The sequence below is a fragment of the Natator depressus genome, chromosome 3 (genome assembly GCF_965152275.1).
Source record: "Natator depressus isolate rNatDep1 chromosome 3, rNatDep2.hap1, whole genome shotgun sequence".
Lineage (NCBI taxonomy): Eukaryota > Metazoa > Chordata > Testudines > Cheloniidae > Natator > Natator depressus.
Window position 1 is genome coordinate 69,926,656 of NC_134236.1, and position 15,998 is coordinate 69,942,653.

General features: G+C 39.4%; 1 protein-coding gene across 1 annotated transcript in view; it reads right to left on the reverse strand.

The window, feature by feature from the left end:
• The window catches only part of UBE2J1 (ubiquitin conjugating enzyme E2 J1), a 64,870-nt gene that overhangs the window by 35,595 nt on the left and 13,277 nt on the right, over nucleotides 1-15,998 (reverse strand). Inside the window, exons 2-5 of the mRNA XM_074948103.1 lie at nucleotides 15,075-15,148; nucleotides 10,915-11,046; nucleotides 8,293-8,377; nucleotides 5,546-5,651 (exon numbers count right to left, since the gene is read on the reverse strand). Of these exons, the coding sequence (XP_074804204.1) occupies nucleotides 5,546-5,651; nucleotides 8,293-8,377; nucleotides 10,915-11,046; nucleotides 15,075-15,148 (397 nt within the window). The remainder of the gene's footprint in view (nucleotides 1-5,545; nucleotides 5,652-8,292; nucleotides 8,378-10,914; nucleotides 11,047-15,074; nucleotides 15,149-15,998) is intronic.

The window sequence follows — 15,998 nt, forward strand, 5'->3', positions numbered from 1 at the left end:
AAATACATCAGAGGAATAAATACCAGAGAGGGAGAGGAGTTCAAGTTAAGTACCAACGTTGACACAAGAACAAATGGATATAAACTATCCATCAACAAATTAGACTTGAAATTAGATGAAGGTTTCTAACCATCAGAAGAGTGAAGCTCTGGAACAGCCTTCCAAGGGGAGTAGTGGGGACAAAAAACCTAACTGGCTTCTAGACTATGCTTGATAAGTTTACAGAGGGGATGGAATGATGAGATTCCTACAATGTAAGTAGCCGATCTATGACTGCTAGTAGCAAATATTACCTGGTGATGGGACACTAGATGGAGACGGCTCTGAGCTACTACAGAAAATTCTTTCCATGTGTCTGGCTGGTGGGTCTTGCTGAAATGCTCAGGATCCAACTGACTGCCATATTTGGGATCAGGAAGGAATTTTCCCCCAGGTCACACTGGCAGAGACCCTGGGGATTTTCTGCCTTCCTCTGCAGCATGGGGCACAGGTCACTTGCAGACTAGAGTAAATGGTGGATTCTCTGTAACTTGAAGTCTTTAAATCATGATTTGAGGAGTTCAGTAACTCAGCCAGGGGTGATAGGTCCATTACAGGAGTGGGTGGGTGAGTTTCTGTGGTCTGCAATGTGTAGGTGGTCAGACTAGATGATCATGATGGTCCCTTCTGGCCTTAAAGTCTAAGAGTAAATTATTAAACAATTTGTAAGCACCTAGAGGATAATAGTGTAATAAGAATAGCCAACATGGATTTGTCAAGAAAAAAATCATGCCAGACCAAACTAATTGCCTTCTTTGAAAGGGTTATTGGCCTCTAGTGCATAGTGGGAAGCTGTCAATCTGACGTTTTGATTTTAGTAAAGTTTTTGATACATTACATTCTCATAAGGAAACTAGGGAAACAGTCTAAACGAAGTAATTATAAAGTGGATGCTCTACTGGTTGAAAAACCATATTGTCTAGCTGGAAGGATGCACCTAGTCCCACAGGGGGGGTCTGCCTGGGTCCAGTACTATTCAGTATTTTCATAAACTTGGATAATGGAATAGACAGTATGGTTATACAATTAGTGGATGACACCAAGCTGGGAGGGCTAGCAGGCCCTTTGGAGCACAGGATTTGAATTCAAAGGGATCTTGACAAATTGGAGAAACTGGCCTGAAGTCAACAAGATGAAATTCAATAAAGACAAGTGCGAAGTGCTACACTTAGGAAGGAAAAAAATCAAATGCAGAATAACTAGCTAGGTGGTAGTACTGCTGAAAAGAATCTGTAGGTAACAACGAACCCCAAAGTCAATATAAGTCAATATGATGCAATTGAGAAAAATCATTTCGGGATGTATTAACAAGAGTGCCATATGCAAGACACAGGAGAGACCTGTTCAACTCTACTCAGCACTGGTGAGTACTCCAGGTGGGGCTGCCTCTAGTTCTAGGTGCCACACTTTATGAAAGATGTGGACAAATTGGACAGCGTTCTTATGAGAGCAACAAAAATGATAAAAAGCTTAGAAAACCTGACCCATGAGGAAAGGTTAAAAAAACTTGGCATGTTTAGTCTTGAGAAAAGACAACTTGGAGGGGGAATCTAATAACAGTTTTCACATATATTAAAGGCTGTTATACAGAAGATAATGATCAATTGTTCTCTATGTCCACAGAAGGTAGGACAAGTAGTAATGGGCTTAATCTGTAACATGGGAAATTTAGGTTAGGTATTAGGAAAAACTTTTAACTATAAGTATAGTTAAGTACCATAACAGGTTACCAAGAGAAGCTGTGGAACCCCCCACACATTAGAGGTTTTTAACAACAGGTTAGAAAACACCTGTCAGGAATGGTCTAGCTATACTCTGTCCTGCCTCACTGCAGGAGGAGGGACTAGATGACCGCTTGATGTCATTTGCAGATCTACATTTCTATGATTCTATCATACTATAGACAGTGTCTGTTATACACTTCTCTCTCCCTTCGTCCCCCACCACAGCCACCCACACCCACAGGTAAGTTCTTGGTACTTATCCTCTTGTACCTTATATTAACTCCAGCCATCTCTTTTCCCTACCCTGCAATTTAGCCTGTGCTATAATCTAAACTATGACCTTAAAGAATGAACAACAGATGAACCCATACTTTGTCCACATGATGCTGACAGAAATGTAACACTATCAAAATCAGGTATTTTCTTTGACAAACATTCTTGGACTTGTACAACGTGCAGGCAAAAAACATAAACATGATACTCTCTACAATGAGTCCCAAATAAAGCATTTGGAGTAAATGCTGATATAGATCATTGTAGATAACATATATAATTTTCTAAATGCTCTTTTCTCAGAAGGCAAGACAACAGCAAAAGACATTCTTATTTCTGGAGTACAAGTACTTTGCAAAAGAAGATTGAGAACCAGAAGTTTGTACAATGGGGCTAAAGAGTGAAGCAGGTGGGTAAACCTTCTGGCCAACAAGAGCAATTAAAATCACTGGGCTCTCATAGAATCTAGAGATGGAAAAGGTCAGCTAATTTCATATTCCTACCAATACAGACCATCGGGGGAAGAGAGGCATAAAGCAGAGAAAATTTAGTATTTGTATTTTGGTAGCACCCACAATATGCTAGACACAGTACACACCTGAAAAAGCTACAATCTAAGGAGAAAAGCAACACATGAAGGGAGGAAAAGAGGAATATCAACACAGTGCAAATATACTATCTCCAGCTACCTAATTACCTAATCATAATTAACTGGCTAATTTATTGCAGACATCATTGCAGAACTGGGTCTTGAGGAAGGACTTAATGGAGAATGTAGTGACTTTTTTAATCACATGAAGTAATGTGTTCTGTGTGTAGAGGATGGCATGATAAAAGGAGCAAAGTCAAGGCTCCTTGAAAAATAAACATGGGGGTATGACACCAAGGCCCACTGACATATTCATTACACCTCACACTCTGCTGTCATCATCTGTATCTAAAAGGAGTTATGTAAGAGATCAATGGAAAATTAGTAACTCACTGATCACTAATATTCTTGCATGATGAATGTATGGGGTGTGCACAAAGAGTTATGGATACATGCTAGAATTATGTTTTAAAATTTGTTTGACAAGCAATACATAAGCCGACTCAGCCGTAGATAAAGGAATGTGTAATTGTCTGACCAGCCTCATCATCAGACAGAGACAATGAAGGCATATTTACATAAAAGGTAAAGAAAGCCATCAACCTAGTGAATGGACGAGATAGCCTCTGAACTATAAAAACAGGGGATCGAACTTCAAATGATAAGTAATATAATCAACTGATAGTATACAACATTACTAATGGCAAGTTTATGTCACGGAGTTCACTTAAGTCACAGATTCCATAGCTTCCAGAGACCTCCAAGACACTTTCCACTTCAGCCCCAAGGTGGTACGGCTGGAGCTGTTAGCCAGAGGAGGCCCTGGAGCTCTGAGCCGCCGCAGGCAGTAAGGGGCCACTGCAGCTCTTGGTTACTGTGGGCAGTGGAGGGACCCGGAGCTCCAAGCCACCAACTTTGCAGCTCCCAGCCACTGCGGGCGACCAAGGGCAGAGCTCTGAGCCACCACTGGCAGCGGGGGGACCCGGGGCAGCAGGGGACCCCACAGCTCCCTGCCACTGGCCCCACAGCTCCGAGGGGGAGCCCAGAGCCGTCAGCCAGAGCAGTGGCAGGTGCTGGACCCCCTCCCCCTATTTCCCCTCCCGGAGCCAGGTTTAGGCTCTCATCCCCCATTTTGTCACAATTATTTTTAGTAAAAGTCAATGACAGGTCACAGGCTTCTGTGTATTTTTTTTTAATGGCCCGTGACCTGTCCCTGACTTTTACTAAAAATAACAGTGACAAACTCTTAACCTTAAATATTATTGTATTATAAAAAAGTGTATCAAGCAAGGTCTTTTATGAAAGCTAATGACACATTGGTGATTAATATCATTGTGAAATGAATATATTAACATATTAGGAAACATGGATATTCACTAACATTATGGTCTAAAGTCTGACCAAGGGAAGAGAAACTGGTTTTCTCCCACACGCAGGCCGGAAGGCATCCCAGGAGTGTTAAGGTAATAAATCTCTAAGCTCCAGCCTTTTGTCCAACGCTGAGTCCTTACTTAAAAAACTACTGAATCAATCCTTTGGAATGGGCAGGCAGAGGTGGTGTAATTTAGGACAACAACATTTCACATTGTTCATTCAACCACACTGCCCAAAGTGCTGTCGCTTCTGAACGCATAACATTAATGAAAATCTTATTTAAAGAGTAAGACTGCAACATTCAGGAAGCCAAATACCAAAAGACTAAGGTCCACTTTCTTTAGGGACTTCCATGAAATGAATTTCTGGTCAGAAATAGTGCTCTGCATATCCTGTAAATTCATCCATAGAGTTCTAGCCATGTAATATATCAAACACCTACATACAAGCTATTGTTAAGCACTTTGCAAATACATCATAAAGCATCCCTTTTTGCTAATACCTTTCTTAGAGATTACATTTTTCTTCAGAATAAAGTCCTAGAGAGCACAAACAGAACAGCCTTCAACTGGGCTCCAGACATTGTGCACTTAGCATTTTTCTGAACAGTAGCTGAAACATTTTTCTCAATGCTAAAAACACAGACTTTGTCTTCACCCCTTCTAGAAATGGAAAGTCACATTAACCTTCAATTGCGATGTTAGGTCTTTTGGCTGTATATGCCAGACTCTAAATCTTCTGAATGGCAAGGCATGGAAGAGAATAAGGGGTTGTTGTTGTTTAAGAGACAATGCTGCTTAGGAGAAAACTAGTCACCAACAAATTTCTATTACTGCCTGCTTCTAAGAGCTATATTTATTATTCAAGTCCTACTATGACACATAAAGGTAGTGATTCCACAGAACCATTTCACCTTTAAGGTAATAAGGCAATTTAGATTTTCCGTTCGTTAGAACTGGAATTTCAAAAAGGTCCAGTTAAGAAGCTCTGAGGGTGAGCAAGGGATCTTGCCTTGATATGCAAAATGAAGATCCATTGATCCACTTCCTTAATTCTGCAATTAGACCTCTGAGACCAGACACTGGTCCTGAAAACTCTCACTTTCGTTTTACTTCTCTCTTTATTAGGAGGAAATGGGTTAGGCAAGACATTCTGTTGGGCTGCAGTGACAAATGTACAGATGGCATTAGCACGCCTACCATTTTCTCATAGATGTTACAGGATAAGGTAACAGCCTATAAGCCTGGTGTGCAGAAAGAAAGTCTTCACAGACAAAAGTTATTAAAGGGAATTAATGTTGAAGGCAAAACAAACTTGGACAAAGAAACAAGACCAGAAATGTAATCACTGTGATACAAGCATACTGTTGGCATTGAAGAAATAAACTAACAATAATAATAATCCTGATATATAGTTACTTATTTCTAATTGACTGACAATCCTAGAAGTGATTATTCAGATCAGAGGAAAGGGAATCCTCTTTCCTACAGATCTATGATTTTTATATTAAAAATTGTTGGAGATGTTAAAAAAAAATAAGACTTACTTCTTGGCAAGTGCTCGTCTTTCCTCAGGTGTGTAGTCAAGGGATCCTATGGCTCCCTCTCCTTTGGTTGGCATAAAACCAATAATGGCTAGTAAAGCTGTTCTTACTGAAATTGGAAAAAAAATAAAGATTCAAATTAAGTTTTTCTCAGAATTGTTACTTAACTGAGCCTAGACTTGGGGGGGTGGGGGGGAAGAAGAGTAATGAGTTTTGTCTACAAGATTCCATTCTGTCTGAAGAAAGTTTCTTGTAATCACATCAAAACCAACAAAAATAGTATACAAAAAATAAGGACAACACAAGAAAAATCCCTTTTCTTTTATGGCAAGGAGTCACAGATGGAAGGGTTATGTAAGGGGAGATGGTGAGGTGATGGCTGATGGAAGGGGGCAGAGGACAAAGACTGAAAAGGAAGGCTAAGGCCCATAGAAATAATGGATCAAAATGAACAGTTGAGTACAAAACAAGGAGGGAGGAAATAGAGTGGAAAAGGACCATAACAAGGAAATTAACTTGGCATGGCCCACGTACAGTTATTTGCTGAATTTGGGCCTTAGATTGTCAGCACATCGGGAGAAGGACTAGTTTTTCTGTGTGTCTGCAATGAACATAACATACCTGTCATGTGTACATGTTTCTTCTTTTGATTTATTACAATTGTTTATTATATATAATAAAAGAATGCCTATATGAAAACTTAAGGCACCATAACAGTAATTAAATAAATAGGCAAAAAGAAAAGAAGTACTTGTGGCACCTTAGAGACTAACCAATTTATTTGAACATAAGCTTTCGTGAGCTACAGCTCACTTCATGTAATGCATCCGATGAAGTGAGCTGTAGCTCACGAAAGCTTATGCTCAAATAAATTGGTTAGTCTCTTAGGTGCCACTAGTACTCCTTTTCTTTTTGCGAATACAGACTAACACGGCTGCTACTCTGAAACACTACAGATAGAATCATAGAATATCAGGGATGGAAGAGACCTCAGGAGGTCATCTAGTCCAACCTCCTGCTCAAAGCAGGACCAATCCCAACTAAATCATCCCAGCCAGGGCTTTGTCAAGCCATGCCGTAAAAACCCTAAGGATGGAGATTCTACCACCTCCCTAGGTAACCCATTCCAGTGTTTCACCACCCTCCTAGTGACATAGTTTTTCCTAATATCCAACCTAGATCGCTATTCAAGCTGATTCAGAAGGAAAACTTAAAGTGACCAGACTAGGAAGTAAAGGATTCAAAGTATTTTTCATAACTATAAATTTAAAACAACACTCAGAATGTTTTATATACACAGCCTTGTAAAATTCTACCTGCTTGTTTACCTGGCGCAAATAAATATCAATAGTTCACCATACTTCTCTTGATCTCCCACCCCCTTGAGCCCATCAGTATTCCACTGTCTCTTCCAAGTCCTCCCTATACCTCCCTCTCACACCAATTCACATCCCTTCACTGATCTTAAACATACCTTACCTTTCCCCTTCCTGGGTACCCCATCTTTTTTCTCCTTTGAGATCAGCCCCCTTTACTCTCTCCCTATGAGATTTCTTCTCCTATGGTGCTTTCTGTTTTCCACTCTTTTCACAAGACTGAGGAAGGGTGCTGGTGAAGGTGGGTGGGAGGCCTGGTTCCACCTTCCAGTATGCTATAGTTGCTGCTCAGGTTGAGGGGAAACAGCCTTTCTACTTCTGTATGCTTTGGCTTGGCTGCTTGCAACTGTGCAGTATCCCTGCTTGCGCCAGAGACTATCTTGCCAACTCAGCAGAGGAACCATTTCATCTGCAGAACTCAAGGCAGCCTAGTGTCAGTGGTAGCCATAATCCTGGCACCCACAAAAAAACCCAACAACACACGGGACTTGTGATCATGGCCTATATAGGCCCCAATGGCTAGTTCCAGGCAACTGTCGTGGAAACTGTAATAACCCATGTTGTTTTTGGAAAATTAGGGTGACATACTTTCAACCCTAGTGATTAATTTACACCAAGGTGACCTCCACAAATTCAGTGGCTATTTTTCCTATTTTGATTAAAAATGGAGATTAATATGGACATCTATGTTGGTCAAAAAATGGAGTTAGGGCATAGCTCTGGAGTTTTCAGACCCTAAAGGTCAGCCCTGCTAACCTGAACAGACAGTGGCATGAATGGTTAAATTAGATTGAAACAGGAGAGGAAGTGCTCACAGCACCAGCCAAGACTCCTACTTACCCTTTACCTTACCCCTGAAGAAACATACAATTAGCTGGCATTCAGCAAATATAGTATTGTCTTAGAATTTATTTTTTTTTAGTCCTGTGATCAATAGATACCATAATAAAATACTGATTCCATAGTCAATTCAACTAAGATTTGTTTACAAAGAAACTTTAAGTGAGCTTAATAGAAATGCATTAAATTCAAAGTTTAATCATCAACTTATCCAGGAAAAATGATAACACTAAAACCACGTGCCTCTTCTCACCATTCTACTTATTTCTCTATAAGGGACAGAAACTGAAACAATGTTATTTCCAGTGTCTCCTTGAGGTCAGGGGAGTAAGTAGAAGAAATTCCTCTGCATGTCATCAGAGATTGGCCCATATATCAAGCACTGTGCTTAATGATATGCTGATGAGCACAGTATAAAACTGAAATAAGATAATTGATAATTTCACAAAGAACATAATTCTGAAAACTAGTTTTGTTGGTGTCCATCAATGTTTTGCTGAAGAAGAATTACACTGAATATTAAGTAATACTCACTACTCCATGAAGGCTGCCACGTTTCAGGGTGATGTCCTGAGATGCTTAGACAAATTTTCTTCCCTACTTCAAACCTGCCATTGGCCTTCAGGGAAGAGAGTCGGGGAAGAAAAACAAAAAAGACATTATTCAATCCAAATATTCCTTGTTAAACTAGCTTCTACCAATAAAACTAAGCGGTAAAAATCTTTTCAAGTAAACCTGTTTGCAATCATCATGTAACAACTGAACAAATGACAACAACATAAAGCTCGATTAGGTTTGTTGAAGCCACACTTGCTGCTGTTTGCACAAATCACTGAAGACAATCTCCCATTTAAGATATCTTTTAAACATAACATAAATAGCAGAAGTCCTCCAAAAGTGAGTTCTGTATTCCACTTTTAAGATCTGCAACATTTAATATGACAAATGAGAATAATTTCAATGCTTTAAAAGCCAAAAATACTACGGAAAATTTACTGGAATTGATTAATAATGGGTGATCATAATCAAATTTTTGAATCATATAAAAAAATTTAGAAGTTAAGGCCACTATGATGCTGTCCTGTTTTGCCAAAACATATTTTAAGTGTTGCTGAAAGGGTAGCTCTTGTTATATTTACAGGCAGAGCTGGTAGCACCATCTATAGCTAAGGTTGCCGGATACTTTCAATCATAAGATCCTGTTTTCCGTTGCTTATGACTTAGTCAAGCATTTGCCAAATGCATGGTGGGTGTTCATGTGAGGCTGATTTGGAGGGAGAAGTTTCAGCTAAAACAGTTCAGCAGTTTCCAAGAATGAGATTAGGAAAAAATACATTGTTTTGCCCATGTTTATTTTTTTTTTTTAAACAAATGTTCAGTTCAAAATCTTAGCAACTCTATGCTTCAGAGAGACTTAAAATTTGACACCAGGAAAGTGCTTTTTGCCATCCCTGTGAAAATTATCCAAATTTTACCAATTTATGACCCTTTGAAAAATCTCAGCTTTCACATGCTTACTAGAGGCTTGACAGAGTGTGGCAGGTAAATATTCTGATGAGTCCATCTTCACTGGGCATGCTTCAGCCCAGGGTTCCAGGGGCTTAGCAGGATCTTCCCTGCAATTACTCCTCCCAGCTGCTGGGGTTCACTGTGGTATGGGGCACAGGACTGAGAGCAGTGAAACTGTCCTTCCTGCACTATCTCTGCTCCCTGTCTGGCACATAGCCAGTGTGAAGGATGAGCAGCAAATTTGAATGCAGAGTAGATGAAGAGGCTGCAGGAGCCAGAGGGTACAGGAAGCAGAGGGAGCAGAGGAAGAGGGAAGGACCCAGGGAGTGGGGATAAATAGAAGCAGAGGCTGAAGGGGCAGGAACCAGGGGTGTACAGGAACAGAGGAGGACAGGAACAAGCTGAGGGCACAGGAACAGAAGGGTCCACAACCACTGTAGCAAGCTCCCCTTCAGAACCTGGAATTGAACTCAGGAATCCTGAGCGTCTAACATTCCTCTGCTGTCAACAAACAGCTGTGAGACACACGCTTTTTTAGTAGATTTCATCCCTTTCTAGTAGCTGGTCCACATAGAGGATAACAGCCTACTCCTACTACCAGTTACTCCATTAACTCAAGTGGTAGAAATTTGTACTGTAGATGTAAAAGTCCAAAACCCTGCTGACGACCCAAGTAGAGGGGTCAATATGGCTCCACTTTATATAATTTAATTATGATAGTCTGTAATTACATGATCACATACTATTTTTTCCATTCTTGTATCTTAATGCATATGCACAAGGGTTCTGAATTAAGGTTGCATAGGTAACCTTAATTCTGGCATTTCTTAAGTTTTGAGTGCTTGTCTTTGCAACTTTCATACTCACATACACACACACACACACACACACACACACACACACACACAAATATTGACTTATTTACTAAATAAAATCCTCCTGACACAAATTTGAGGCAAGGTCCTGCCTGGTGCTGGTCACATGCAGCTCTCGTTGATGTCAATTGAAACTGGATAGTAAACCTCTCTCAAGACGAGGTCACTCAGTTTGTTTGCTCATCCACTATTTCTCATTGTTTCTCTGGCCTTGGAATAAGAACTTGAAGTGTTTTAATAAACAGATTATGTTTCATTACAGTTACTATAAATAACATTTCAGCACGCAACATAGGTAATTGTCCCTGCCTACATCACTATTCCAAAGTGAATCAAATGGCATGGCATTATGCCTCCTACCACAGCAGTAGGGGAATTATTTTCCCTCCTCTTTCAGTGGTCAAAGCACTAAGTTCAGTTCATCCTACAGTAGGGTGACCAGATAGCAAGTGTGAAAAATCCGGACAGGTGGTGTGGGATAATTGGCACCTATAAAGGAAAAAGCCCCAAATATCAGGACTGTCCCTGTAAAATCAGGACATCTGGTCACCCTATCCTACAGTGGCTTTTCCATAATGTATATAATCTTGCATAAATAGTCTTCAAATTTTTCATTTAGTCTCTTTTACAGGTATACAAATGGATAAACAAAACAAAAAGGCACAATTCTGCACTTTTCTCTAAGTGAACTCTGTCCCATATTGCCAAAATCTTTTATGGTTACTCTAATTGAAATGACCATATAAAAAGGATGACTGCTAAATACTCTTACTGTTAACAGAATGATGCTTGGGGGTTTCATGGGATACTCTGGTGGCAGTACTATTCGTCCATGATAAATTCCTCCATCAAAATCTGAATCTGGAGGGCCTCTAACAGTAAAATGCCATTCAAAAAGATTATCCTAAAAAACAAGAGCACATAAGTCAGAGAGAGCAGGACAAAAACAGATAATTATTACTTTATTAAAACAAGCATGGACTGTAACTCTGTAGAATAGCAAAAATTCAAAATCAGAAGAATGCTAAATGAGAATAACTACTATAAGACAGTGCAGCATTGTGGAGGCTACAGTTAAGGAGCAATACAGCACTGAAAAAAGCAGCAGCAGGTTGGCAAAAATGGGAGGTTGAGTCAGTTTCCATGTATGACTTATTTTTTATTGCACTTTCTAGAGGTGCAATTTTTGGTTGCTGGATGTTGTTAAGTTTCAACAGAGCTTTCAGCTTACAGCACAAGATCACAGTCATTTTTCACCTAATGAGCCTGAACTGTGAGTTCTTCATAAACCGTGAAAGTATTCATGATATGTGGTGCAAACTCCTTTAGAGCCTCTAACCTATGGAGACTGGCAGAGATTAACCTCTGCAACACATTAAAACTATTATTATGATCATTCCCCTTTCTAAAAAATGAAATGTAATCCTCATCATATTCAAGATGATAAAGAGGTGCTTTGAACCAGCTATTCCATCTGATTATTACAGGGGTTGGTGGTATGCAAGGACTTTTCCCTTTTTCAGTTAGAAACATACAAAACTGTGCTTTCATTGTAGGGCAGACAGTGAAAGTCTGTTTTATAGTCACAACAAATGCATTTACTTTTAAAAGTATTTTCATCCACAAATTGCCAACAAGGTTAAGCAAATGCACCATGCACATCAGGTGTACTGCATTTAAAAATAAAGGTTTCAAACCTCAATCCCAAGCTCTCACCATGTAGGTGACATTATCTGTCACAAATGCAGTCATGCAATCAAATAGTATTATGAATTTCTCAACAGTTTCCCTTACTGCCTGGATTACTGTTTTAAATTAACTGCTTCCAAAACCTCATAACTCAATAAAAATACTTCCAGCTTGTTTTGTTCATGTGGAGCTGAAGTAGCTTTGTTGTCACTGCTTGTTGGGCCAGGGATGGCGAGAATATTGAGTACATATCTGTCTTCAGCATCAATAGTATCATCTGCTACCATGCTTTTCTTTTAAATCTTGAAAGTATGCAGTGTTGGGATGTTAGTCCCAGGATATTAGAGAGATAAGGTGAGTAAGGTAGTATCTTTTATTGGACCAACTTCTCTCGTCTTTCTCACCAATAGACATGATCTTTTATTGGACTAACTTCTGTTGGTGAGAGAGACGAGAGAAGTCAGTCCAATAAAAAATATTATCTCACCCACCTTGTATCTCCAATTACTGAATGTCATATTCAAAATTCTTGGGTAAGTAAAACTTTCTAAACTGGTCTGCACTAGGTATAACTCCAGTGTGTGTTCCAGATTGCATTCTAAAAACCCTCTGAGTTTTGAATTGTGAAGGATATACAAGAGGGAGAAAAGGCTTCTGTTAAGCTGAAAGCTTCATATCTCCTGTAAAGCTGCTCTTCGATCTTAGTAGTAAACAGCTGTTTTCTGACGTTTCAGATTTCTGTTTTCCTCCACTTGTAATGCCTCTTGTTAGTACTTATGTGTTGCACTTTCCAGATGCTTGTTACAGCTAGTGTTTCTGGTAAAATCAACATGCTGCACCAGATACAAAATAACTTTCCTTTGTTTTCATTAAATGTTTGAGAATATTGCTGTGCTCGTTGCTTAGCACTTAATTTTGCCAATTTTTACTCGTATTTTGTTGCTGGCGTTGTTGTCCACTATTTACCATTATTCAAAGGTTTGCATATTCCAACCATTTTAACTTTTTCACTTCCGCTGACACCGCAAAAAAGTCATGATCGCTTACTGTTAATTAAGACATGCTCTCTGTTTTCACAGTTGAGTTGAAATCAACAGCAAAATTTACAGGGTCTGGGGACAGTGGTGACCAACACTGACAAAGTCATATCCCTACTCATGACTAATGCTGAGTGCTGGATCACATCTGTATGTTTGCCCACCTACTTATCACTTTTGAAAGGACAGAATATAGTACTATCAACATTTATTCAGGTTTTGCTTCTCACTGTTCTCTCCCCAGGAGAGAGAGACTGTCCTAATAAGGAATCAGCAGATTCATACAAACTACCAGCAAATGAAGGCCTATTTCAGGATGTTATATTCTTACTATTACAAAAATCCAGGTACTGTTTATCCCTGAACTTGGTTTAAAACACTGGAATTAAAATAAAACAGAAATATAAGTGAAAAAATGAAAGCTGATATTTTACCAAAATCATTATTCAAGAGAAAAACTGCAAGTAAAAACAAAAGGTAATCAATAACAATAATCTGTATTTTATAGCACCCAAAAGCATGTTAAGTGCTCTACATATGCTAAGTGCACTAAGCTTTTCTGCAAAAATTCCACCAAATGACAAAGTCCCAACATTTAGGGCTTCTCTTTTTTAAGGTTTCAGAGTAGCAGCCGTGTTAGTCTGTATTCGCAAAAAGAAAAGGAGTGCCACAAGTAGAGACTAACAAATTTATTTGAGCATAAGCTTTCGTGAGGAAGTGAGCTGTAGCTCACAAAAGCTTATGCTCAAATAAATTTGTTAGTCTCTAAGGTGCCACGAGTACTCCTTTTCTTTTTGTTTTTTAAGTTTTACTTTTAGAAATTTTTGGGTTGTGTGTAGATGTCCAAAAATTGGGGGCTTTCAGGGCTCTCTCTCTCTGTATATGTTGTAATGAGTAATCTGTTTGTAATGTAGTACTGTTTCAAACAGCACTATGTTAAAGCACATTAGGGAACCTTTAGTGTGTACCAGCAAGGTCTACAGGAACAAATTAACGTGCAACACTTTAGTGCAGGGGTTCTCAAACTTCATTGCACCACAACCCATTTCTGACAACAAAAATTATGACACGATCTCAGGAGGGGTGATCAAAGCTTGAGCCCACTCAAGCTGTGCCACCCCAGGTTGGGGGGGAGGGTCAAAGCCAAAGCCCGAGCCCCACTGGCCTGCGCAGGGGTACAAAGCCGAAGCCCAAGTGCTTCAGCCCCAGGCAGGGTGCCTGTAACTTGAGCCCCGCCACCCAGGGCGGAGGACCTCCGGTTTTGGCTTTGGATTGGTGGGCTCAGGCTTCAGCCCTGCGCTCCAGCCAGTCTAAGCCAGCCCTGGCGACGCACTTTGGGGGTCCTGACCCACAGTTTGAGAACCGCTGCTTTAGTGCACTTTGAAAATCACACCCTCGAAGTCTGCATTACTGCTCCATGTAGACAAGCCTACAGATACAAATAACCATTTCTGGTGTTTACTGGATAAACACCCCTCATTTTTTTTTTTCTCTTTTTTTAAAAATTGGAGGTTTTTCCAGCTACAACCTTAAACCAGAAACTCTACAATACTGTAACATAAATCATTAGGATATATTTTTTTTAAGTTTCGTCTTGTCAGCTCTAGAATTTCACCTTTCCTCAAATTTTTGACTGTTTATAATATTTCCAGGACTGAGACTGCAGCATAGAGAGCATCATTAGGGTAAGATTTTTTTTTTTAAAAGGTGAGATCCTGCAACTGCTCTCTTCTGCTCCTACTGAACCACCAGTTACTTCAATGGGCTCCCATGTATGCACAGGGCTGCACACATGTCAATCCAATTATAGGATCTAGCCTTAAACTTTCTGCTAGGGTAACTTCATAACATGAATTTCTTTTTAGATGTATAACCACTTCACATTTAAATTATGATGTTATGCAATTCCCAGGGGAAAAACATATTGCAACAATGTGACATGACTATTTAAATAAAATCTTAACTTTTATTATGTACTTTTTCCCGATGAGTGAACTCCATGAAGTCATTAGATTAAAAATGTTCCTGATAGTTTTCAAGGAAGGAAAAAATAAAAATCTGACCATTTTAATAAGGTCTATTAATCTCCAAAACCAAAATTAAATATTATGTATGGACTTAAAGCAATGTAACCAGGCAGAAAAATATTAGGTATTATACAGCAGAGACAAACTAACAGCTACAGTAAATATACACAGAAACTAACCTCCAAGGGCTGTGCATGGTAATGATCTGTAGGATCCTTCAATTCGGCTGCTTCCTTCATTAAACGTTTGACAGCTGAAAAAGGAAATTTGGTATATCAGTATGAAAAGCTCCCTTAAAAAATAAAAAAAAATAAAATATATGGGAGATTTTGTTAGCATTATCTTGAATGAGTCACTTCATATAACAAAGTAGCTTATATGGTACAGCACACCATGTTTCTCTCACATGACTTCATCCTCCTCCAAGATGCACATGATAAATTACTCAGATAGGATACAGGATTTAATGAGTCATAAGAGCACAAAGTTCTGAGAAAAATTATATTTAGTTGTTTCACAGTTTCCCAAATAATGTATCTCAACGTTATGAGTAAATTGTACATGATTTATTAATTCGGCCCTTACATTAAAGCTGAGGGGGGGAAATACAACATTTACTAGGTTTTCACAATTGCTTTCAACAAATACAGATGAACAAGACATACCTATCATTATATTTTATCACAAGAAGAACCTCCTTGCATTTCAGCAATTGCCTAAAAAAAGTAAGGGCTTGTCTACACTACTGCTTAAGTCAATGTAGCTTACATTGCTCAGGGGTGTGAAAAAAACACCCGCTGAGAGACCTAAGTTACATTGACTTAAAGCGCTATCTACACCAGGCTATGTCAGCAGGAGACACTCTGCTGCTGCCATAGCTTCCACCTGTCGTTGAGGTGGGGTAAAATTATGTCAATGGGAGAACACTCTCCCGTCAACATAGCCCATCTTCACCAGATGCGCTACATCAACACAGCTGAATCCATGCAGCTATGCCGATGTAGCACACTAGTGAAGACAAGCCCTAAAAAACTTTACACCTTCACTGCTAACTGTCAGAAAAGTTACATAACTATTATCTTTAACAGTTCAAACAAAATCAC